The sequence below is a fragment of the Mytilus galloprovincialis genome, chromosome 1 (genome assembly GCF_965363235.1).
Source record: "Mytilus galloprovincialis chromosome 1, xbMytGall1.hap1.1, whole genome shotgun sequence".
NCBI classification, from domain to species: Eukaryota; Metazoa; Mollusca; class Bivalvia; order Mytilida; family Mytilidae; genus Mytilus; species Mytilus galloprovincialis.
In genome coordinates, this window is record NC_134838.1 from 67,845,234 (window position 1) to 67,871,537 (window position 26,304).

General features: G+C 31.5%; 1 protein-coding gene across 6 annotated transcripts in view; it reads right to left on the reverse strand.

Moving 5' to 3' along the window:
• Positions 1-26,304, reverse strand: part of LOC143082271 (cilia- and flagella-associated protein 54-like) — a 68,091-nt gene that overhangs the window by 14,683 nt on the left and 27,104 nt on the right. For 4 of the 6 annotated variants that reach the window (XM_076257904.1, XM_076257919.1, XM_076257878.1 and 1 more), the window contains 26 exons: positions 25,163-25,255; positions 24,725-24,851; positions 24,152-24,254; positions 23,334-23,348; positions 21,545-21,694; positions 20,823-20,891; positions 20,249-20,353; positions 19,446-19,543; positions 18,287-18,519; positions 17,527-17,714; positions 16,560-16,796; positions 16,102-16,331; positions 15,141-15,391; positions 14,471-14,626; positions 12,367-12,552; positions 11,842-11,929; positions 11,005-11,175; positions 10,491-10,557; positions 9,593-9,793; positions 8,351-8,614; positions 7,096-7,247; positions 6,205-6,353; positions 3,511-3,678; positions 2,957-3,137; positions 1,835-1,861; positions 438-640 (listed from right to left, as the gene is read on the reverse strand). In XM_076257904.1, the coding sequence (XP_076114019.1) occupies positions 438-640; positions 1,835-1,861; positions 2,957-3,137; positions 3,511-3,678; positions 6,205-6,353; positions 7,096-7,247; positions 8,351-8,614; positions 9,593-9,793; positions 10,491-10,557; positions 11,005-11,175; positions 11,842-11,929; positions 12,367-12,552; positions 14,471-14,626; positions 15,141-15,391; positions 16,102-16,331; positions 16,560-16,796; positions 17,527-17,714; positions 18,287-18,519; positions 19,446-19,543; positions 20,249-20,353; positions 20,823-20,891; positions 21,545-21,694; positions 23,334-23,348; positions 24,152-24,254; positions 24,725-24,851; positions 25,163-25,255 (3,912 nt within the window). The remainder of the gene's footprint in view (positions 1-437; positions 641-1,834; positions 1,862-2,956; positions 3,138-3,510; positions 3,679-6,204; positions 6,354-7,095; positions 7,248-8,350; positions 8,615-9,592; positions 9,794-10,490; positions 10,558-11,004; positions 11,176-11,841; positions 11,930-12,366; positions 12,553-14,470; positions 14,627-15,140; positions 15,392-16,101; positions 16,332-16,559; positions 16,797-17,526; positions 17,715-18,286; positions 18,520-19,445; positions 19,544-20,248; positions 20,354-20,822; positions 20,892-21,544; positions 21,695-23,333; positions 23,349-24,151; positions 24,255-24,724; positions 24,852-25,162; positions 25,256-26,304) is intronic. The other 2 variants (XM_076257888.1, XM_076257897.1) reach the window with 2 other exon arrangements.

Below are 26,304 nucleotides of genomic sequence, written 5' to 3' on the forward strand. Positions count from 1 at the left end.
ACGGAAATACGGAGAATTGTTCGGGGCGAGATGGACAAGGTACGAAAGACTATTACTGGGCAGAAATACTGGTTCCCGGAGTTAGAAAATGCGGGGGAACAGGACATTTACTTTTATTAAAGATGATCGCAATTTTATAAACAAAATACTCTGCCGGGGCCGACGGGGATTTCAGTTTTGGCGGACCCAAGCGGACTTAAATATTGCCGGCCATCAGGTCCTGCACAGCTACGAGTTTTGCCGGACCTGCATAAATTCTGCCCCTTAGGTCCGACAGGTCCGACGATTAGTTGCATCTCTGAATATCGCATCAATTTTCTTCTATAACTGTTAGGTTCAAATTTGAGGAAAATTACTATATCTTTGTTATAAGACATTTGAACAGAGCTTGTTATATAGAAGTGTTAAACCAGATTAGAATCTATTCCATTTCTCACCTTTGACCTCTCCAAGGCCTCTAACCTCTATCAGAAGACATTTGACCAGAGCTTGTCTACAGTTAAGCCAGAGTCTGGCATCAAGTCTAGCTCTGCTTTGGAAGTTCTGGTACTGGAATAGACTGTTTTCAGGATTAGATACTGGTACATCCTTATACATATGTCTCCTTCTGCTTGTCCCATCACTCTTCAATGATGATGGCCTGGAAATTACAAAAAAAGTTGAAACAATATTTTTCAATTTAATCTGTAAACCAAATATAAAATCATTCCCTTTCATAGAAGCCATGAAAACTTAGATGAAGTTTTTTTCTTGTAGAACGATTTTTGTAAAATTTCAAACTATCTGAAAGAAGGGAGTGGCTGTATGTAAAAATTGCTTACACCTTTCTGCTTAATATTATCAAGCTGCGGACAAAGTATATATTTAAAATTGTTCCCTTTCATGGAAGCTTAGAAAACTTTAAGAAAACTTTGTTAAAAGTTTTTCTTTCCTAAGTCTTTCAGATGGTTAGACAAACAGAATGATTCTGATTTTTTTAACCTCACACACTATTATTTGAAAAAAAATGTCAAATAATTTTTAAAACAATATAATATTAAGCAATGAAAATTAGCTGATTTCAATTGTTAGGTGGACATGCAATGTGAATATTAACTTCCGAAAAGTTAAAATTGTCAACAACAAAAATAATAATAAATACAACAAACAAATGTATAAAATTATAACTTGTTATTTTTTCAATCTATCATATAAACATGCAAATGTACTCTTGATATGAAAATATAAAACAATGAAAAAACTATGAAAATTAGTTTAACTGGTACAATACTTTATGATCTAATCATAAAATATATCATATAAGTAATAACAAAAAATTCAAATTCTTCATGCATAACTGGACATTATAAGCCTTAACCTTAGAAATCTCTGACAACTTGGCTGTTGAAATAATGAAACTGAAAACTCTTCAAACTATGTAGAATTCATCATAAATACCAAAGTTACTGTTTAAATTAAGAGCAATATAAATTCAGCAGCAAGTCCGTATCTACCGTGGATTCATCATTATAACGGGATACAAATTTCCGTGGATATCCACAAATATAAATTTAAAACTAAGTACAAGTATTCTATAGGCAAGTATGTAGACTTTAGAAAATCCAAGAAATCAATTATCCACGAAAATACAATTTTCTCAATCCACAAAAATTGGTATCCACATTAATAAATGAATCCACAGTAATCAACTTAATGTCAGGTCTATGATTTCTACGATCGGAATCTAAATTATTAAAAATAGGATTATAATGCTTTCTTTAATGATTATAATGATGTGAATTATAAATATAATAATTGTGAAATATAAAAATATAAGCTCAGAAATTTTGTTTACCTCTCTTGGCTACTTGCGCTTACAATCCTGTTAATGAATGTATGTAGTTATAAAGATGACCTTCACATTGAAACAACAAGGGAGATAATAAGATAAAGAGAGAGATCAGTAGCCTGGGACCAGTAAATTGAGCAGAACTCCCTAATTTAGTGCATGAAGGTCAAACTGAAAAAAAATTATTTTAAGTTCTATAAATATTTAACTGTGGACAATTAAAGATTTGTCCTAGGCTTTTATAGATTTCCAACCAGGCACCATAAGTGTTGAGATCTGTTTCTGAGAAGCTAAGCTTGAAGAAAAGTGAAAGAAAAGGACTATCAAAATACTAAACTCTCCTTGATAATGAATATTCAAGAAATAAAATCACTGGCCCCAACAGGCATCTTTTGACATGCCCATAATCCAATGAATCAGAATGCTATTTATTATTTTTCTTTTGTAGCAATTAAAAACTCCATGACCAATCACTTATTGAATATCCATAACTGTTCTTAGATAGATTTTTATTTTTTAATATTTTACAATATTTAAAGACTGAGGAGTAGAAAGCCCTAATCATAGTTGCAAGAAAAATCTTTTAAATGTTTTATAGAGATTAATGTAAATTCATATAAATCCATAAATCTAACAATCTACACCCATCTAAAATGACTGTCCACTAACCAATCTGATTCAGTACTGTAGAAAGATTCTGATAAAAGTGGATTTAATACTTCTCTCAACTCATGTTTTATCTTAAATCTAAAATATCTACATATATTTAATATACATATATAATTCTTTCAAATTATTTAAAAGGGAAAATAAAGTATCAATTTAATTCTTGAAAATTAACATTTAATACCAACTAATCCAATAAGGTTCTTATGTTGCACACATTTAAATTCTAATTGCATGAGGTTTTCATCTCGGTAATTTTTTACCTTTTTTTTTTTTTTTAACTTTTAACTTATCAAAAGGAAACTATATTGAAAAATTAAAGGTCATAAAATATTTTTTTTAAATGAAACTTAGTAAAATTATTGACAGATCTTATTTCCTTGCAATAGCTGCATTAAATTGCATGTATTAGAAATTTAGGATGTCTAAACCTTTATATGTGTATGATTACTCTGTACAAACCTTGGTTGGGCAATAACTTCTTTCCTCTTTTTGAACAATCTTGAGGATTTCAGTAACTTGAGAGCTGACATGACAATTCTGGCAGCCATTGCAGAATGGTGTTTTTGACGAGCTATAGCAGCTTGTTGAAGTTTACACAGAACAACTAATTCCATCTCAGCAGCAGGTAAACCTTCAAGACCTAGAAATGTATAAACACTTAATGCCAGATAAACATATTTTAATACATTTGTAAAATTACCTGTTAATTCTGTAGCCTGGTTTACATTACATGTATTAACAATTTAAATTATATACTTATATATATATTTATTTCCTTTTTAAATTATTTCAAAGCTTCACATACCATCATTGTATGTTCAGACTTGAAATTGTTACAATTTAAGTCAAGAAGAAAACAAAGATGATTTAGAGCTTAACATATTGACATGAAAACTTGTCTGTTGTAGAGGACCTCGGGATTTTTTTCTGTCTTTTGTGTCATGGGTTGCTGTCTAACTAATGCATAACACGCAGCTCCTTCTCTTCTTATAAAAAAAACCAAATGTATTTACCATGTTTGTCATGTTCAGCATTTTCCTGTATCACCTCAGCAATGGTTCCTACCATCTGATCAGCTATAGCCAGTAGTGTCCCCTTGATCATTTCCTGTGTCAATGGCTTCTTACTAGCTGTAAATCTCTTGTTAGCATGCTTGTGTTGCACACTGTCAGCTTCCTCTTCTGTAAAATACCATAAAAAATAATAATGTGTTTTTTCAAAATCTAAAAGACTTCTAATTTCAATTTTCCAACATTAGACTGCAAGTGACTTGACAAATTTCATTTTTCATTTACTTATTATTTACATTTTTTAATTTCATTTTGAGTGAGCCACTGTTCTAGAATATGTTAAATAAACGGAGAATGTGTCAATGGGACACAGATGATGACTTGTCTGCATATAACGTTATAAAGGAGAATAAATCATGATTGATAAAAGTGGCACAACCCCTACTTAATCTGTCTTTTATGGTAATGAGCATTCTGAATAATTTTCATAAGGCCACACCAATTTAATTTCTTGTTCTACAGATTTTTGGACTCCAAAAATTCGGGAGAGCGAGCAATTTGAAAAATTTAATAAACAAATATTTAATTTGCAAATTTTTTAGACGAAGCTTGAAAAGTAAAAGCGAGCGATTATAAATTTTTTTGTAAACATAAAAAAGTAGGTTTTGACAATATTAAAACTTGATTCATCACTTGCACTTTGACATTTCTTTAATTTATAAAGTATTTTTTTCCCTGTTCACCAACAAATAATTGAATAATTAAATCAGGTCTATGTATGTGTAACTGACAATGATACAGTTCTCAGTCAGTCATAATCAGGTTGAGAACAACCCCTTAATGTTATAAATATCCCTTTTATGAGGGGTCAATATCAGTTATAATATATTTTTTTGTAAAAAACACTTTTTTATACAAAAGGGCTCATATTTTCCCAAAGAGCTATATATCTATCTGGTATTAAATGGTCAACACATGTCCAAGAATTTTGTAATATTCCTGGACTTTAACCATGTTAACACATCTACTTTAACAGGTTAATATTATTCAAAATAAGTGGACCCCTCTTTTAGAAAAGTTGTTTAAAATATGATGTATTTCTCCTCTTTTTGAGTAATTAATTCTTAGTTTTCTAAGGTTTTGTATAGTACCATTATACAAATCCATGGTATTTCTATTTTTTTTACTATAGCAGTAAAATATCCCCTAGTCCTAGGGAGGGACGTTCCCAACCTGATAATAACAAACACAGGTCAAAGTACAGCCTTTTACACAGGGCTTTGATCCAGACCAAATAGCAAGCTATAAGGGACCCCGAAATTATTAGTGTACACAATTCATTATACGAACAGGAAAACCAATGATCTAATTTATATATCCAAACGGGAAAATAACAATGAACCACATCAACAAACGATAACTGCTGAACGACAGGCCCCTGAATCAATCAGAACAGGTGCATAAACATGCAGAGGCTATGGATAGTTTTGTTTCCCCAGCATACAATATAATTGCAGTTGAAGGCAAATCCTTCAGAAGTTCTTTGTACTTTATTCTAACAATGAACATTTTTTGATAGGAAATATAAGTAAGGTATTTCTGCTGATATATATTTATATATTGGAGCACTCTCACTTCGGATTAATTGGTTTCATGCTGAAACAAATATTCTCACATATATTTACACAGTGTGGTGGGGTGCTTATAGGTTTAAAATCGTTATATATAGGTTAGACTGTGATTTTAAAAACAAATGTTGACATCTTTTTTTATAATATTTACAAAAAAAAACGGTGCGGGAAATGGACATGATTACATTTCTGGATGCGGGAAACGGGAATATAAAAAAAAAATCTGTTTTTATAAAAATAGGTGCGGGCGGGTCCGTCGAACAAGGAATTAAATTGGTGCAAACTAAAGTAAGAGAACAGAAAAATTATTTTATACGCAGGTACAAACAAGGGTACCACTAAATGTCCCCTCCTTTGAGGCAGGCAGCGCATAAATCATATATAGAATTCATAAGTTTCTGAAAATGAAAAGTGAACATCCAATTTCAAAACATGTAAAACTCCTTATCTTATCAGTGTGGTCTTAAAAAAATAAGTATTCAACATCCCAAATTATATTTAAACTTAATAGCCCTACATTTTGAATTGCATTTTGCCTATTCCATACAAACTTCAATCATTCATATCAATCAATATTCTTGATATTCATATTGAATAAATATAACTTCAGTGATATTGTTGGCTTTTTTCAAAACTACCTCTACCCTTTTTTATTGGGAAAATATGCGTCATTTGTATCAAATTGGGAAATTTATAATAAACCACGAATTTGACTGGAACTTCTATTTGCAGATCCCCTTTCAAGAGGTAAACCCTCATTTCAAATAAGAGCCCTTATTGTCAGTGATGATACATAAATAGACCCTCAAATCTGTACATATAGTCATGTTTAGGCATGAAAAATGCTTAAATTAGTGTTTTTCAGTGTGTATTCATGCACAATTACTACTTGACTGCACTGTTTGGGAAAAAAGTTATCTTTTTTGGGAATAATTTTAAGCCATTTATTTTCAAATTGGGATTCTTCTCCAGGGGAAAAAGCCTTTATTCTCCAGTAATTTAAGGCAAACAATATCACTGAACTTGAAATTTTATCATTTTTCTCCCCTAATGTTACTTGGCTTACCATCTTCTTTCTTTGGGTCATTGGACTTTCCTGATTTAGTTGTAGCCCTGGATTGAGCACTGCTTGTGGAGAGTTTAACTCCTCTACTACCCAATCCACCTTTTGACATGGTACTCATCGTATATGGTTTAGCACCACTATCAGTTATCCTGAACAGAATAAAACAACAAATACATGAAATTAACTCATCATAGATACCAGGACTAAATTTTGTATATACGCCAGACGCGCGTTTCGTCTACAAAAGACTCATCAGTGATGCTCGAATCCAAAAAGGTTAAAAGGCCAAATAAAGTACAAAGTTGAAGAGCATTGAGGACCAAAATTCCTAAAAGTTTTGCCAAATACAGCTAAGGTAATCTATGCCTGAGGTAGAAAAGCCTTAGTTTTAAAAAAAATGCTACCTATATATACTTTCTCACAGAATCATGTACTAGAAGCAGACATTATTTCTATCACTTCTAAATTATCAGGCTTTGACTTTAGATTAAATGTATGTATTACTGATATAATTATGTTTCTTACAAACCAAAATAACAGAATTCTGTTATTTCACATTTCAAACTACAGAAAAATGAAAACATAACTTTATAAAATTTCATGTGTATGAAGTGCTTTTATTGATTTACTATTGATTTTCTTCTTTTATTTCCATTTGTCTGTCATTTCTAAGTTCTTATGTAGTGAAAATGAAGAAGACATTTGACATAAACTTACGGAAATTTTTATATTTTTAACTAATATATTGATGGAAGTCCTGATAAGACCAGGTGCAAAAAAGTAATATTTTCATTTTTCAGAACATCTCTTGACTTGTCTATACAGTATGGCTCAACTGTTATAAAGAGCTATTATTGAAATTAAGTGTGGTCCATGGGCCATCGTACTTACAGTGTATCTTCTATCAGTGGTATAACATGGAGTGTCTCTGCCAGTTTGATGAACAAGTTTGCCTGGGCCAAAGACAAATGGCAAGTCATGTGTGGACCATATAGAGTGGCCAAACTGGAAGATAGTCTTTTATCCAATACCATTTCAAGCAGCTACAAAGATATGAGAAGAATGTGAATTGACACTTGAAAAAGTCTCTTAAAAAACATGTGGTAATAGAATATTCAGATATTTTCTAAGAAACATCTCAGATGAATGCATTATCTGAATAAAATTTGAATTTTTAATATTTGAAAAATACAAATAATCGTAAACATGATTGGTCACAAAACTTTGTCTATCATTTTTGCCACAACACATCAAACTTCATAAAAGTGAGAGGTTTAGCTAGCTATAAAACCAGATTCAATCCACCATTTTCTACATAAGAAAATGCCTGTACCAAGTCAGGAATATGACAGTAGTTATCCATTCCTTTGATGTGTTTGAACTTTTGATTTTGCCATTTGATTGGGGACTTTCCTTTTTGAATTTTCCTTGGAGTTCAGTATTTTTGTGATTTTACTTTTTCATATATACAACAAGTAATGTAAATATTCAAATACACAACTTTGGTAAAATCTGAAAGTATCATAAATGCTCATTGGGACCTTACATGTCTAAGACTTATCAATTACAATGAAAGCCATAACATGGTTATAATAATGACAAATCTAGTTTTTTCTTGGTATTATAAAATAGAAGATGTGGTATGATTGCCAATGAGACAACTATTCACAAAAGACCAAAATGACACAGACATTAACAACTATAGGTCACCGTATGGCCTTCAACAATGAGAAAAGCCCATACCGCATAGTCAGCTATAAAAGGCCCCGATAAGACAATGTAAAACAATTCAAACGAGAAAACTAACGGCCTTATTTATGTATATAAAAAAAAAAAAAATAAAAAAAATAAAAATGAATGAAAAACAATATGTAACACATAAACAAACGGCAACCACTGAATTACAGGCTCCTGACTTGGGACAGACACATACATAAATAATTGCTCATTTAAGCTTTTATAAAATATATCAAGACGTTGAAAGCGTGTGTTAAAATAAGATGAATCTTACATTAAGCTAATATGCAAACCGAACTAACAAATTGAAATAAAAGAAATCAGCATATAGTTTTTCTAGTAATAAAAATTATATGAATTTTAAAAATGTTTTAGCTCATCTATAAAAGTTTTTTTATATCTTTCTCACCTTCAGGTTATTAGGTTCTGTAATAGGTTTACTAGTGTTATACTTCAGAGAGCTCATTTTAGATTCCACCTGTCTGAAATTACTATCTCCAATGTGTGGCAGTCTTTCTCCATGTAACAGTCTTTGCATAACAATAAATGCTTCATTAAAGAGAGATAACTCTGTCAGAACCCTGACCTTTAAAATCCTTCCATCAACTGACCTCTGAAGGTCACGAGATACAAATGTTGCTAAATAGGAGTATAATGTCAAAAGGGGAAGCACCTGAAAAATAAATTAACAAAAATTATTTAAACATTTTTGTTAATACAAGTAGCATATTAATCTATTGTAATAAAAATTCATAATATAAAAAAAAAAATGTAGATTTAGCTAACAAAGTCCTTATATTTGTATAAAGTAACATTCGTTTATACAGTCGAACCTCGTTGTGTCGAACTCAGTTGTGTCGAAAATTCAGATGAGTCGAAGTAATTTCTCGGTCCCAGTAAAATTCCTGTTTGTTCAATTCATAATTACCTCTGATGAGTCGAACTCGGTTGATGTGAATATTCGGTTAAGACAAGTAAATTTTATAGTCGAAGTAAAAGTAATGAAAATTGACCCCGATGTTTCGAACTTCGAAAGTAAGAATTTTCGAAAGATGCAGACCTAATGATAAAACTTTAAGTCGGATGTATCTCTTATGACAACTAATAATTTTCAAAAGCGATTTTTTAAAACTTCCCCAGAAAAATGCTCGAGCCATTTGACTTTCATAGCTCATAATTAACGTTTTTACACAATATTTTAATAAAGTAGTAAAAGATTATTTGCTTCTCAAAGTGTAAGACACAATAAAAATCATATGCTTGCATCATCTTACCCAAATACAGATTTAATTAAGTCCTGAACATTTCGACATTTGTTTATTTTTTAAAATACCAGTTTGTAACAAATCACAAGTACATGTTAAGATCAGACTTAATACCAATATCCCGATATCATCAGGTAAATATGCTAATACAAGCAACATTTGTTTAATTATTTGAGGTCAATGAACTCTTAATTAATATTATATTTATGCAAAACCCTCAAATTTACCATTGATTTTACTTCTGCCTGATCTAGTCATCATCTCTTCACCTGAAACTAAAATCTCACTGAAATCTTACTTTTACCACAAATCATGAACACAACTAACCAACTTTTCGATAATATCAGAGACAGTGTGTATACATTCAGATCTCTTACAGTACTTACAAACAAATTATGATTGCCTCTGGCTAATTCTTCTGTGACCCATCTCAATGCAGCAGCAAGTTGTCTGCCATCACTTCTAAACTTCTCTGACAAAAGGTCTATTCCAGGTACTAAGTTTGTTACTTCACAACCTTCACCTACGTCATACAAGGCATAGTCTCTATCAGCCCTGGGATGGGGCAAAGATGACCTAAACAATGCCTACAATGAATACAAAATATTTTGTGAAAGAAAGTACAAAAGGTGACAAAATTCAAAATTTTAAAATCAGAAAGAAAAACAATTTGTAAAGGATTAATTCTGAAAATTCTGAATCCAGTTTAAGAAGTACTGACAACTTTCATTCATTCAATTAGTAAAAATGAAAAACGATTTGTTTCTTTTTGATGTTTGATAGATTAATATGTACTTTACCTCATATTGTCTAATCTAAATTTGATTCTCAGTGATCTTAAACTCTATTTTCAAAATTAGCCCCTATTTGGATTAAGGATGTTTGCTCCTCCATATTTTGATTTTTTTGCCAGATTTTCGGAATTCTCTGGTTTCATCCATGTATTGTCATTAAAAAAGTTTGCCCTTTAACCCCTACTTTTCTTTTCATAAATTTATTACATAAAGTTTAAAAAGCCATATTTCAAAATTTTATAAAATTCTTGTTATTTTTTCATAGTTTTTGAAACAAATAAGGTGCCAATGCTGAATATATGAAAAACCTAGAGAGAATTAATTCCCGCTAAATTTTCAACGGCTTATATTTCGAAAACGAGCACACGGACCCTCCATTTTTTTCTGCTTTTTTAGTTTCTTTATTTACATACTATCAATTCATAGTAGTCTTTTAAAAAGCTTGTTATTTTTTAACAGAGTAGCGAACATCCTTAACACAGAAACAGACCTTGAAGAAATATCCAGATAGAAAACAGCATTCCATCCTCAATCCTAAATCTGAAGTCAGTATGTATCTGAAAGTAGAAATCAACATCATTTCAATGTTCCTTGTAAATACATTGTGTATAATCTTGTAATAATTATGGAAGTCCAATATGATGTAAGGATCATTATCACAAAATAGGTTCACATTAAATCTTGCATCTTTTTTTTGTTGAAGAAATGTGATTAGAAAATGACTAGAAAATGCTTGCCCTCTAATCCATTTATTTAAAAAAAAATGTATACAGGATCACCAGATCATGCCAGTCAAAACTAACAGTAAATACAGTAGCAGATCAATGTATTCACAAATTGTCATCACTTCCAATAACTTGGAGTTTGCAATATGAACTCAGTGTTTCCTAATTGTCAAAGATCATATGGTGACGTCTACATGGCCATATTCTGAAAGTTTTAGTTGCTATATCAATTCCATTTCGAACAATATTCAGTTATGTAAGAAAAACAAAAATGCTTACTGTGCTATATTAGAAGCCAGAATACCTCCCACCATACATCCCCAGAGACCACATCTCTGTAGCATGTCCCCACTGACATCTGAACTGTCCAGTAAGCTCCTCCATGTATGGATAGCATCACTTGTGCTCAGCACCAGGTCAAGTGAATCTGACCAGTATTTATATGCTCCTCTAAGAAAATACAACAATATTAGATTAATACATGGAATGTATTATAAATGTTTTAAAACTAGGTCGCTCACCTTGGTCTATGCGAATATTAAACAAAGGACGCAGATGGACTCATGACAAAATTGTGTTTTGGCGATGGTGATGTATTTGTAATGAACATTCTTGCTGCTTACAATTATCTCTATCTATAATGAACTTGGCCCAGTAGTTTCAGTGGAAAATGTTAGTAAAAATTTACAAATTTCATGAAAATTGTTAAAAATTTACTATAAAGGACAATAACTCCTTAGGGGGTCAATTGACCATTTTGGTCATGTTGACTTATTTTTAGGTCTTACTTTGCTGTACATTATTGCTGTTTACAGTTTATCATAATATTCAAGATAATAACAAAAAAGGCAAAAGACAATGGACGCCGGACGACAACGGACGCCGGACGACAACGGACGCCGGACGCAAAGTGATGAGAAAAGCTCACTTGGCCCTTCGGGTCTGGTGAGCTAAAAATATATAGATTTCAATAATGATAGAATATGCCTCATACTATAGAAAAACATTTAAAGAAAATAACCATGAATTATATTTGAAACACAGTTAAAATTTGAATGTCATGAAAATTATTAAAACATTCAGCGTATCAAAAATACTACTAAGAATTAACCATACCTTATATTACCAGCATGGTACTGTAGATTTCCAAGTTCATGCATGGCTTGTGAAGCCAATCCTTTCTCTTTCTTGGCATTCAGCATATCTGTGAATAGAAATGTAAATACAAAAGTTCATTTTCTAAATTACATAAAAGAGAAATGAGAAAAAAATTTAAAAAAAAATTTTCTATTGTTGGCCTGTATGTTCTTCTGTTTAAGATTAACTAGATGCAAATCTTGATCAGGGTTGTAAAAATGTATTGAAAATGTTGTTATCTACTCAGCACCATCATACCAGAAAATTTTTTTTTTACATTTATTCTATCAGAAATTTACCACCGACATTCGAAAGTTGAAATTTCTACTTTAAAACCATTTGGAAAACTTAGTACATATATATTTCAGAAATTTTTGTGTGTAGTAGTTTGCTATTGTTGACCTAAAGACATAACTGTGAAATTTATTGTTTTCAAAATCTGATGCATATAAATAAAGCTAATATGATAACCAACTAGAAAAAGATGTGAAATTTTAATCGTACCAATAGTTTTTTCATAAGAGGATAGAACTGTAGGTAACTGTGATCTTGGCATACATGATGTCTGTACATCTTCTACATATTCAAACTCATCATGGCTGATATCCGGTGGCATGGTTGGTTGTGGTCTAGCAGTGTTTGGCTGGAATTCTACTTTAGATACCTGTCTACTCAGGAAACCGTCACCTGCTGGAATAACAAAAAAAGGCATCATGTACTTCATGCTAAAGACTCACGGACTTCACTCCCTTATAAGTCTTCAGTCAAGAAAGGAGAACACAGTAGATATTGAAATTACGCTAAAGACTCACAGACTTCACTCCCTTATAAGTCTTCAGTCAAGAAAGGAGAACACAGTAGATATTGAAATTACGCTAAAGACTCACAGACTTCACTCCCTTATAAGTCTTCAGTCAAGAAAGGAGAACACAGTAGATATTGAAATTAAAGAACCTTAGTGAGCACGCTCACATACCCCACGTCCCCACATTGTCATTGGAGAAATTAAATAAGTATAAGAAAAAAAAATTGTATAAGAAAAAATATTGAATAATAATTTCCTGTCAATATACATAGTATGTCCTTATTATCTACAAAATTTCATGAAATTCTGTTGTGTGTTTTCAGAGGTGTTGAGATGACAAACTGTTGCAGAAGTACATTGAAGCAAATAAGTTCAAAGGGGCGTAACTCCTAGAAAAAAAATTGAACCGTAATTTCCTGTCGATATGCACATCTACATAGTATGTCCTTATTATCTACAAAGTTTCATGAAATTCTGTTGTGTGGTTTGAGAGGAGTTGCGATGACAAACTATTGTAGTAGTACATGAAAGTAAATAAGTTCAAAGGGGCGTAACTCCTAGAATAAAAATTGAATCGCAATTTCCCGTCGATATGCACAACTACATAGTATGTCCTTATTATCTGAAAAGGTTTCGTGAAATTCTGTTGTGTGGTTTGAGAGGAGTTGCGATGACAAACTGTTGCAGTAGTACATTAAAGTAAATAAGTTCAAAGGGACGTAACTCCTAGAAAAAAAATTGAATCGCAATTTCCCGTCGATATGCACAACTACATAGTATGTCCTTATTATCTGAAAAGGTTTCGTGAAATTCTGTTGTGTGGTTTGAGAGGAGTTGCGATGACAAACTGTTGCAGTAGTACATTAAAGTAAATAAGTTCAAAGGGGCGTAACTCCTAGAAAAAAAATTGAATCGCAATTTCCCGTCGATATGCACAACTACATAGTATGTCCTTATTATCTGAAAAGGTTTCGTGAAATTCTGTCGTGTGGTTTGAGAGGAGTTGCGATGACAAGAAACAGGACTGACGGACTGACGGACGGACGGACGGACGGACTGACGGACGGACGGACTGACGGACGGACGGACGGGTCAAAAACATTATACCCTCCGCAACTTCGTTGCGTGGGGTATAATTACGCTAAAGACTCACAGACTTCACTCCCTTATAAGTCTTCAGTCAAGAAAGGAGAACACAGTAGATATTGAAATTACGCTAAAGACTCACAGACTTCACTCCCTTATAAGTCTTCAGTCAAGAAAGGAGAACACAGTAGATATTGAAATTACGCTAAAGACTCACGGACTTCACTCCCTTATAAGTCTTCAGTCAAGAAAGGAGAACACAGTAGATATTGAAATTGTGTCACACAGTATGATATAACCAGATGACACTTGGAGTCATACATCAAGCTATGAATTGTAGCTGCTGAGGAAAATGACAGAAAATGTTATTGACAGAGGCATGGACTGTTGTTTGTCTTGTCATTTTACATTTTTTGCCATGGCTTTGTCATTCTGTTTTTCGATTGATGAGTTTAAATGTCCCTTTGATATATCTATATTTAAATTTTACAATGAAAACGGTCAGATATGGATGGATATTTCCCGTATCTTAAATATATCTGAAAAATTTGAATTCAAGGTTCACTTTAATAACATAGGCATGATTAAAATGTGAAACTAATTTCAAAAATTCTTTGCAATATTAAACATGTTAAATTGGTCCTTTAAATTTCAATAATAAGTGTAACCTCTTTTATATTTTGAAAACTAAAATTAAGCTACTTATTTCGGACTTACAATTTAATTGTTGTCCAGCGAGATATAACATTAACAGTTTTCGACTGTGCTGTAGTGCCCTACTGGTGTATTGTGACTTATCTAACACATCTCTCAACGTCTGTAAACTGTGTGGAATGTCCAGTGGTACAGATACTACTCTTTGTCCATCTTTACCTACAATGGAAACTTTTCTATAAAATGTTGAAAACTGATAACTTCAATGATTTTTTCTGCATGTCATTAGCTTATATGTCAATTTAGCTTTAAAGTAACTTAACTCAGACTAGATGATTTTAGTACAATTCTGAGACTGAAATAATGACTTTATGCAGTTCATTCAGTTTTCTAAAATAACTATAAATATTCAAACTTATTTGCCCAATTTGGCCTAAATTAACCCTACTGATACTAATACAGTTTTCATAAGAAGTGTGAGACTGTAAGAATGAAATTTTGAAGTCCACTTTTTCAAAAAACTATAAATATTCAATCTTTTTTTTTTAATTTAACTTAGTTTGCTAGTATATTGTTAAAAAAAAAATCCCCCATCGTTGGGCTATTGAAAAAGTAGCATGCCCAATGTATCAAATTGTCTCAGCTGCACTTTTTGTTTTTCTGTTGCATACATTTTCATTCCATATGTTCAACCAACATTTTACTGACTAATTATCAAAAGTAAAAAACCTACTTGTGTAGACTCCATGTCCCATGGGATCAATCTGTGCTCCAGGTGATATTTTAGACAAGTTAGATTTGTCTATATGAGTCAGTAGTTGGGCATGCAGATAGTCCTTAGCAGTCACTACACCTCCAATTTTCTGCATTAATGACAGATAGTGAGATTGTGGTGGTCCTTCACCCTTCAAACTCTTTATTTTCTTCTGTAGCTGTCTCTGGGCTTGTACAAGTATAGGAATAATTTGTTCACCATACCGATCACTGAAGTAAAGAAAATATAAGTGACTTCTGTTTCTGACAATCTATGTATGGGTAATTTTAAAAAAGTGTTGAACATATTGCACTATGAAACTTTGTTGTCAAAGTTGTATTTCATGAATAATCAAAATAATTAAACAAATATTCCTGAACTATTGTTGTTTGAAACAAATACATAGGCTGAACTAAAGAAATCTGGTTATAACATGTTTTTCATAATTAAAGAGCAGCTTCAACAATTCAGTCAATAAACTATTTAACTTTCTAATGTGTAATTCATAAACTATTTAGCTGTTGTTCCAAACATATCTTACATGAACTATTCAAATATTGGTTCAACATTAGATGACCTTTGGAATTGTATTTTTTTTTTTTTTTTCATCGAACATCAAAATTTATGAAAATGCATTTCCTACACCTAAACTGAGGTTTCAAACATTTACTTCATGCATTATTAAAGTGTGCCTTTTACATTAACCATTATTCTGACAATCAAAACCTGATATCTTACTTTTCCTTTATACAAAATATCGTCCTGAATATGCATGAAATATTTGCCACTGGACATTAAGCAACCAACAATCAATCAATCTTTATACAAAATTGTCCTTTTGGCTCTTGCAAGCAAATTGCTTCACACATGTTCAAAGAGAAACTGAATTGTTCTGCTGTCAAAAATAAATATAATCTTAAATATCTAAAAGTCTACTTACTTTGTCAGAGCACTAAACCTAAGGGCAATGTCTACCAACTTCTCCCACTTCTGTTCATAATAGAGCAATTCTATCACACGAAGAATCAGACGCTTCACCCAACGAATGTCCAATGAACTCATATCATCCAAGGGATTTTCATGCTTTAAATTTGCTCCTCCCTTCTCATTTTTAATGTCCCCAGTCCATGATTCAAAATAATCTCCCAGTTTTGTAGCTTTTTTTTTTGCCTGAAATTACACATTGTGAACAAATATTTATCAAATTAATGTTTTCAATTCAAATTTATTTACTTTGGTAGAAAGAAAATAACAGGTATCAGTAAACATTTTTTGGTTAATCTAGCAGGGACTCTGAATTTCAGATTAATAAGCTTGGATGAAAAATTAAGAAAAAAATGTCTCTCTGTCTAAATAAATTCAATTTTGAAGACTGTAAATATCAGAAAAATAAAATACCTTTAATGCTTGAGCTTCCAGTACATTTTGGAATTGGACCATCATATCCAGAATACTGTCGGCAGCCATGTACATTGGCATCCACACAAGTCCTCTGAGTTCATCAATAGTCACAAGTCCTTCCTCTCCTCCAGGCTGAGAACTGACAGCTCTGAGTAAGGCTGTATGGGCACAATTCCATAAAGCACGACAGGAATTCTGAAGTAAGGTCCAATGCTGTCCTCTATGGGCTAGTACCTATAATATTTTATGCTTGAATGATTTATCAATTTTTATAGGTGATTGAAACAAAGTTGTGTATGACTTATGCCAAGAAGTAAACTTAATACCTGAATTTCCTTTAAATAGACCATGATTTTTTCATTTATTTGTTTTTTTGTAATTCTAGTTAAACTAAGAAAAGATTCTGGGTAAACATTTGTAACTTGGGATAGTAGTTCATAGACCTTCTCTTATACCCCCTTTGTACAATTAGTGCTGGTATTAAAAAGAAAGCCACAAAATTAATTTATTTGCATGCTTATTTATTCTTACAGTACACTGAATTTCAAACGACACATTTTTGCCCTAGTTGGATAGTTTTTGATTTTGTTTTTGTTATTTTTAGCTTTATTTTGTTCTTTTTATCATTTCTTTTCTTTTTTTCTTGTACAGTACACAAATTTAGAGGTAAAACCCAAATAAAAGAAAACATGATGTAAACGACATTAACAACCAAATACTTGAAGGGAATGGTCTTGAGGAAAAGATGATAGTCCGTCGGAAGGGGATGATAAATGACTGACCCGTGTTAAGAGAGAGCCATATCTCTTGCATGTTAAAGACACCCTTGTAGATTTCGAAAAAGAGCAGGCTAATGCCGCTACAAGGCAGCACTCGCACCCACAAAGTGGAAAGGGATTAATATAAGTTGCAAAACTTGTTTCCCAATCCACTATAATTAAATATGTTTAAACAGAATACTTACAATAGCTCTGTTGAAGTATGCAAAGGATTTCTTCATAGATTCCAGTGTAACTTTAGTTGATAGTATCAAAGTATCAGTATTCTTAGGCTGAACCTTAGGAGGGTCTGCATTACTTGCTTCAGATCTATATGTCCTAGGTGTATCCTCCTGCTCTGGTGGAAAGAAATACATTGGTGGTGGAGGAGCACCTGTAAAACATAAACAGTTGTTGTTATATTTACATACTTGCAGAGTATTGAATATTTTTTTTTACCTTATTGCATTTCAAGAAAAGTTACATACTCAAAACAAGTTCTAAATTGCTCTGACTCTGACATTTTTTTGTATTTTCTGTGTTATTAGGACGTAAGTTTTCTGTGAATGAACTCTTCATAGATATTTGCTTTAAACTTTGTCTACAAAAGACTCATCAGTGATGCTCCAAATAGAGTACAAGGTTGAAGAGCAGTGAGGACCCCAAATGCAAGGTTTTGTCAATAACAGCTAAGGCAAACAAAAAAGAAAAAACATTAAAATCCCGGACCCAAAATTAGGATGGCAAATTTTAGGTCTCAAAACTTAATATATCCATTTTCCAGTAGATAAATCATACATATTTCGATTCCTTATTCATTTCCCTCCATAAATATGTGACTCTCTGTAAAATACTGTTCCCCTGACAAATGAATAACAGACTAGGCTTAAACACAACCACCCATACTTCATTAATTTGAGGGCCTCCAATCTTCCTTAACCCAATAGATATTGGAACTACCCATACCAGTAGCTAAAGCAGCTGCTATTTCAATGCCAGTAGCTGTAGTCCTTGGTCTCTCATCAGCTAAGTCTAGACTTTCATATACACGGTCCTCTCTGCTGGCCTTCATTACCCTCTGTAGTTCTTTCTGATCTTTCTTTGAGAGCTCAACATTCCTTGATGGTCCTCCTTCCCAGCCAACAATTAGGGTACCAGATGTCTCAAAAGTAAACCATTCTTGGTCCAAGAAATTAGTCCTGAAAATAAAGGCAAAGTTTTAATACCTAGATTCATTTAGAAATTGTATATTTCTATTGATGATCAAAATTCTTTGAAAAGTACAAAAGATTATTTTACATTAAAATTTTATTTCATGACTTGGTCTGTGTTTTTTTTTCTTCTAGAAAAACCATGTTCTTATTGGTAGCTATTGTGTGAACTGGTTTAACCATAGTTAGATGCTTTCTAATTCTTGCAAAATTTACACTTGCTTCATTTACTTCATGCTCAGTTGGTATTAAAACAAGAATGTGTCCAAAGTACACGGATGCCCCACTTGCATTATCATTTTCCATGTTCAATGGACCGTGAAATCGGGTAAAAATTTAATTTGGCATTAAAATTAGAAGGATTATACTATAGGAAACATGTGTACTAAGTTTCAAGTTGATTGGACTTCAGCTTCATCAAAAACTACCTTGACCAAAAACTTTAACCTGAAACTCCCACTTTCATTTTCTATGTTCAGTGGACTGTGAAATTGGAGCCAAAAGTTTAATTTGGCTTTAAAATCAGAAAGATCATATCATAAGCAACAAGTGTACTAAGTTTCAAGTTGATTGGACCTAGCTTCATCAAAAACTACCTTGACCAAAAACTTTAACCTGGAACAGGACGAACGGACGGACGTACGAACGGACGGACAAACGGAGCCACAGACCAGAAAACATAATGCCCTCTACTATCGTAGGTGGGGCGTAAAAATTTGTGTCAAACAGGCATATCTGAAAATTGGTACCCTCTGACATAATTAAATTCAAGACCAAATTTCAAATCATCAATACAGAAACTTGAATTAAATTTAAGAAGAGTAACAGCAGGATGAAGGTGCTTTTTGTATACCACAATAAGAGCAAGACATTTTCCCTAATAAAATTATTGATCAGTAAATTGTTCGACTTACTTGTATAAATTACTACTGTAGACTCCCATCATCTTATCTCTTGTCTCAAGTTTGTGCAGAAAGTTGGAAAAGTGACTCAAACCTTGTATCAGAGACATCTGTATAAAATAACAAAATTCAAATTCAAACAGAACCATATATAATTATATATATAAACTTTAATTACATTACATTTATGCTTCATAAGATAACATATTTTTAATTTATTTGCTTGGTATTCCAAAATAATGACTTATTTCCCAATAAAGTGCAATATTAAAAGGGTGACATGGTTCCCTTAATAAAGTTTAATACAACTACCAGTATGAATAATAAAAAAACTTAACTTATCCTGTAATGTCATGGCCATCGATTTAAAATTTTATAACAAGAATTGAATACTTCTTTTTTCCATATTATTTTGTTGTAAAATGAATATAAAGTAGGAATTGGTTAGATACAAAAGGATGTTTACTATATATATATACTAGCTACATGACAAGAAAATGTGAATATGGAAACAAACAAAAACAAATGGAAGGTATTTGTATTTCATTGATAAAGTGTAGTAGTTTAGCTCCACTTCAGTTCTATTTGGCATTTAGTTTTCATTGGTAGAGGAAGACAGAATTGATGGAGAGAACCACTGACTTTCAACAGGAAAGGGGACAATCCTAGTCCAGTGAGATTTGAGATGAACCCACTTGCCATGTGCAGAGTTCGAACTCACAACCTCAATGTTGATAGGCTAGTGATACAGTAGACCAACTATTTAGATCACTCAGCCACAGAGATACTTACTTGTACATGTATTTGGTATTTACCTGACATCGCCATGGCATCTCATCCATACACCACCTCCTCAACTTCTTCCTCTTTACTGACATTCTGAAGATTTCTGGGAAATATTTGGAGCAGGTATCAATTGCCTGAATGAAAATGTAATTGATCAAATTGAATACAAAGACATAACAAAGATTTTAATTGAAAGATGAAATTTGTGTGATGATTATAATTGACAAAATGAAAATTGAATTCAACAGTTTTGAGTCTCAAAAACATTAAGTCATATTTTTTATGCTATATTTTGATCAAAAGGAGCAGAGTATTTAGTCCAGAAAATGTATCAAGACATCCTAAATTTCTGTAAGTTTTGATTTGTATTAGAATATATCGAAAACCAAACAGAAGATAAAATGTGTATATTTACTGAATGTCAATTATGGACTTTGTGATTAGGAACTTGGCACATTGTGTCGCTTTTAAAGACACCTCTATATGTCTTCTTGGAATTAATCTCACTGGACTGCTGTCTCATCGGTATGTACCCTTGATCTCAATTTATTCATAATCATTTTTACAGTTTTCATTAATAATTTGTTAGCATTGTTATAGTACCTTTACTTCTGCTTCTTCTTGAGCCTGTCTAAGAACATCATTGGCTATCCTAGCAGTGGATGCCATTGGCTGAAATACACAATTACAAATAAATTCTTTATAATTCAGTATAAAATATTTTCAGAATTTAACAAATGATGACAATGTATAAAACTTTATTTATAAAATTCACATATTATTCAACTTTACAAACAGTCAAAGTTAAAGAAAAAAGACGAAAAACAGCAACAAAAACACTGTTCCTTAACTTTTTATTTAATCAAGTGCATGCAAGTATTTTGTGTCATGTGATTCAGAAAATATATCCCTCTTTCCAATATTACACTTATAACAAGCAGCAAACAGAAATGAAAGTATGAATACCATTTATAACATAAAGTGTTTGTTAATTTAAGTCTCACATAGATTAAAAAGTTATCGGATTTTTGTATTGATTTCTGAATCTTCTCTAAGCTTGAGGTTATAATACATGTAATAAAACTAAAAAAAAAAAATTATCTTTTCAAAGTGACTATTTTTTGTATTTTGTTGTTGCAATCTCTTGAAAAAGTTTCTTGCAAAATAAAAAAAAATAAGTAGGATGGGGGATAGGAATTTTGGATTTTTTTCTATGTTTTTTATAGTGGATTATTTTGGAAATTACAAAGTTTAGAGCCTAGCGATAAATTTGATGTCCTCTTTGACATGCCTATTCTTATAATATTCTATATACCCTAGCTTACCTTGTATTTCATTCTTTTCTTAGCTTTATTAGGAGACTGTTTTGGAAGTTGTGAAGCTTTAGAGCCAGCCATCTGAGAAGCAGCCTTAGAAGTACCAGCCTGTGACACCATTTTGGACTGTTTAGATGCAGCAGTTGCTCCTGCTCCTTCCTGAAATACCAAACAAAATAATGAAGTCCCTTTTCTTTATATGCATAAATCCGTGGAAATATTTGACCATTACTGCATGCCCATTTTACTTAAGGTAAATAATTTTACATATATATTTTTTTTAAACTTTACAATTTTAAGTCAATTTTTTTTCATTGTATTATTGTTTTATTTAATTTTTTTTATTATTTTTTTACTATTATTAACCAGTCAGTTGGAAATAAAATTTTAGACTGGTCAAGAAACCAAAACTACATGTGATGTCATCTGACTTAAATAAATATAAAAGATTAAGAGGAGCTATGAATTTTATGAAGTTATACAATTATTCAAATTGATTCAATGCATCAAAAATCAAAATTAAGTTAGTTCTTCCTTTTAACTTAACAAAATTCCCAAACATTAGAAAAGTGCAATTTAAAAGAAACATAGAATTATTTTCAAAAAAACTAAACTGTTGAAAGTTGTTTCACTAACAACCACACGTACCACTAGATTTGGTTAGTTATTTACACAAACAACAGCCCAACAAATGACCCTCAGAAAGTCTTCTTTTCACACACACACAAAAAATGGTGACTTAAACTAGTATTTCAAGTACTTAGTCAACCTTGAAAACGAATCAGGTCTTGACTCTATAAACTTTTAACAATAAGCATATTAAAAATGCTTATGGTGTTATCTATTGTGTATTGCCAAAATTCTCTTATTTGTATAAAGATAAAAACAGCACACATAGATATTGTTAAAAAATACACATGTTGTCATGACTACAATATAGTTGTCACATAAAAACAAAATTGACACTATTTATAAAACATTCAGATAAAAACAGATTAGGTATTATATTTGCCACTTTCCCTCTAATCCATAGTTAGTTTCTTTGACAAAGTAAACCAATTCACTCATATTAATATCTTAATAAATAATATTAAAGACATGATCTTAACTATAGAAAACATCTCTCCAGAAAGCATCTTCATAGAAGCAAGCTTAAGAGCAATAAGACAGGATACTGATCGACAATAAAGTCAGGTTCTGTATATCTGCAATTCAATCTCGGTATAAAGAATTACCTCCCCTTAGCAAAATTTCAGTTTCTTACTTATTATTTGGAAGTGTAATTTCGAACTTTTAAAATAATATTTAGAAGAGCTGCAGAGTACAATTTTACAAAATATCATTAAATATAATTCTAGATTATCAAAAAATCAAACAAGAGCTTTTTTCTAAGCTACAATCTCACCAAATTTGACAGCCATGAGATGAGATGTGACAGAGAAATATCCTGGAGTTTGAAAGACCATTGATAATCTGTTTATTGCAATTTTGGCTATGACCTTGTTGATGTTTACATTGACAACAGCATGTGCACCAGCATTACTTGAAAAATTATCACAAAATAGTGTTAATAAACAAAATTCACAAAATCATGATAAAAGTTGACATTTTACAACGAGAAATATTCGACCATGTTTTTTAATATTGCCTGCACTTCTAAATAATAAATGAAAAACTGAAATTTCATGAACATTTTTCAAAGGGAAATAATTCTTTATAGCCTGATTGAGGACCTAATTGCAGATATACAGAACCTGAAAATAACAGCTACAAACACTTTTACATATATACTATATACCTGCTGTGGCAAAAACTTGATAAGAAGAAAAAAAAATAATAGATATCTTTCTCATTCCAAATTCACTAAATTTAAAACTATTGTGTTTTTTAACTAAAAAAAAAATTATGCTATAATATGTTTAAAACTATAACTGACTCATGAGATCTATATAAAATATTTAAAGGTAACTAATTGTCTTTATTATACTAAAAAAAGAAGGTGTTTTTGCAGACAAAATGTCATTTTTTTTTTCATTTATTTAATAAAATAAATTGTAAAATTGAAAGTAAACAATAAATAAACAAGTGAAACTGCGAGCTACTGCTCACTGATGATAACCCTGCTGCAAGTGGATAATTTTAATAGCGTAAAAATATGCAGGTGTTTGGTAAACAGGAAGTTGTTAAGTGATGAATCTGAAAATGCATCACACGGTATAGCTGACTTGTATAAATCCTGAAACCAAATTTCAGAAATCCTTGTATTGTAGTTCTTGAGAAAAATGTGACGAAAATTGTCAACTTGGCTATCATGTGTAAAATCATACAAGCGTTTGGTTAACAGAAAACTGTCCAGTGATGAATCTGAAAACGCATCACATGGTATAGCTTACTTATATAAACCTTGAAACCAAATTTCAGAAATCCTTGTATTGTAGTTCCAGAGAAAAATGTGACGAAAAATATTCATGGGACGGACAGACTGACTGACGGACAGACTGACAGATGGACAGACAAAGGTAAAACAGTATACCCTCCCTTTTTCAAAGCGGCGGTATAATAAAAGATTTCTAAATGATAACTTCAACTTAACCTTGTAACCCCTGTAAAATGTACCTTTTCTTTACTGTATTCTGCCATAGCTACAGCAAATCTTTTAGGGTCTTCCTGTGATCCTGTCTGCCCCTGTTGTTTTATTCCAAGGTAATGTTCATTTCGCCTAAAACATTAAATTGAACCAGACATATCAACACTGCTTATATTTTATATATTCCACTCAAACCTAAACAACCACTTCTATAAAAAGTCAATTCCATTAACAAAACCTGTAGAAAATAATGCTAAATATTTCTCTTTCATTGTATACCCCCCTTATGTACATGCCTGATTATATTTTAATTCTGGCTTCTGCTTTTCACTGCCGAAATTGTAACTACCCGGTAGGCAAAATTTTAGTGAAGAAAAAATATCTTAAACCAAAATTATGTATAGTTGTCCTTTAAACTTGGTGAGAAAATCTTAAAATGTATTATTTTTCTCAAACTGAAGCCAATTTAAAGACGTTGAAACTGGTACAGTCATCTTTCCATATTTTTTAGTAACTTCTGTTTGCATAAAAAAAGGAGGTTTGAGGTAAATATTTTTTAAATAACATCATTAAAATAATCATATTTCTAAATGTCAGTATACCTTGTGAGAGAATTAGTAGTTTCCTCACACCAATCTACAAGTTGAGTATACAACCCTTCTGTTAAAGCTTTCTGAGCAACTTGTACAAAGTATTCTAAATACTTAGGTCGTTTCCTGAATTTCACAACTAAAATAGAAAAATAAACAGAGGCTTTAGCTAGGTATACTTCAATAGGAGATTCAAAAACATTATTCATTTAAAAACAGATTTCTTTTATTCTCAGATTGTTATAATATTAGGATTATCAACTGTACTTTATCATTCAAACTTTTCCATGGATTTCATTGTTGGAAACTTTTGATTAATTCACCTATAAACATAGTGCAAGTCTAGTATCTTAATTTTAAAATTTATTTATAGAGATATTGAACAAATTATGTCTATTTTATTTTCAACAAAGTATTTTCATACCCTAAACATTCAAATTATATATTTACCTTCTCTATAAGCCAATTTACTTGGCAGGTAAGCAATGTAGGCATGTAGGACAACAGGATCTTCAAAGCCAGTCAGTTCATGTTCATAATGTGCTGCAAAGACAATAATATCTTTCATGAACCCTGAATTAAGATTTGTAGAACCCAAAAAATTGAGGTGTTGCAAGCAATAACTTATCTTAACAACACCTCTTCTTGTGAATTTTATTCAAAGTGCTTTACGTCACAGTGATATCTATGGTTTGTTGATGTAGATATGAACTGCAGCCCTAAATCAGTCATGCATGTAAGTAGTCATATAAGTCAAGATTGTAATTTTTGTTTGAACTTTAGTATTAAGAACCTGTTGTGGCTTTTTTCTATTCTTTCTTCCACTACATAGGGCATATTGTTGACGTTAACATAACTTTCCACCTTATGTACGAGGGTTTGGATGGGGTTAAATGATTACAGAATAATGCCCTTAAAAAATTAAGATTAGAGAATAACGGTCAAAAATAATGAAGATAAGAGAAATGCATGGTCTAATTTTTTGAAGATTTAGAGAAAAAAGGGTTAATTTTTTGAAGATTAGAGAAAAAAGGGTTAATTTTTTGAAGATTAGAGAAAAAAGGGGTGAAAATTAAATGTTTACAGAATAACAGACCCCCCATCCAGACCCTTATGTACATGTTCTACTGTAAAAACTTTTAAGTTGTAGAATTTTAAAAATATTTGGTTTTTGATTTCATTTTATTGTGCTGGATGGTTGAAGTAAATATATTTACTATCAGTAAAATATTATTGTTGTAAGAACATGTTTATAAGAAAACTTGAAACTTGTTGATTAATAACAAATTAACAAACATTAAATAATCAGAAGGCATGCTGGAACTCAATGATATTTGTCTTTATTATTGCTGAATGAATGTACTTATATGGTAAAGATCTCTCCTCTGAATACAAATTTCATACAAGTCAATAAATATGAAAATTGCACAATGAAACATCTGAATCTGACATCTTTAGCTAAGATTAGAAAAATTAGCATTTTTGTTTTTACAGATGATGCCACCATTTAAAAAAAAAATGTTGCTTGCAAGTAAATTTGTTAACAGAGTGAGGATCTTTTGCAGTAAAACATGAGAAAAAAATAAAACCAT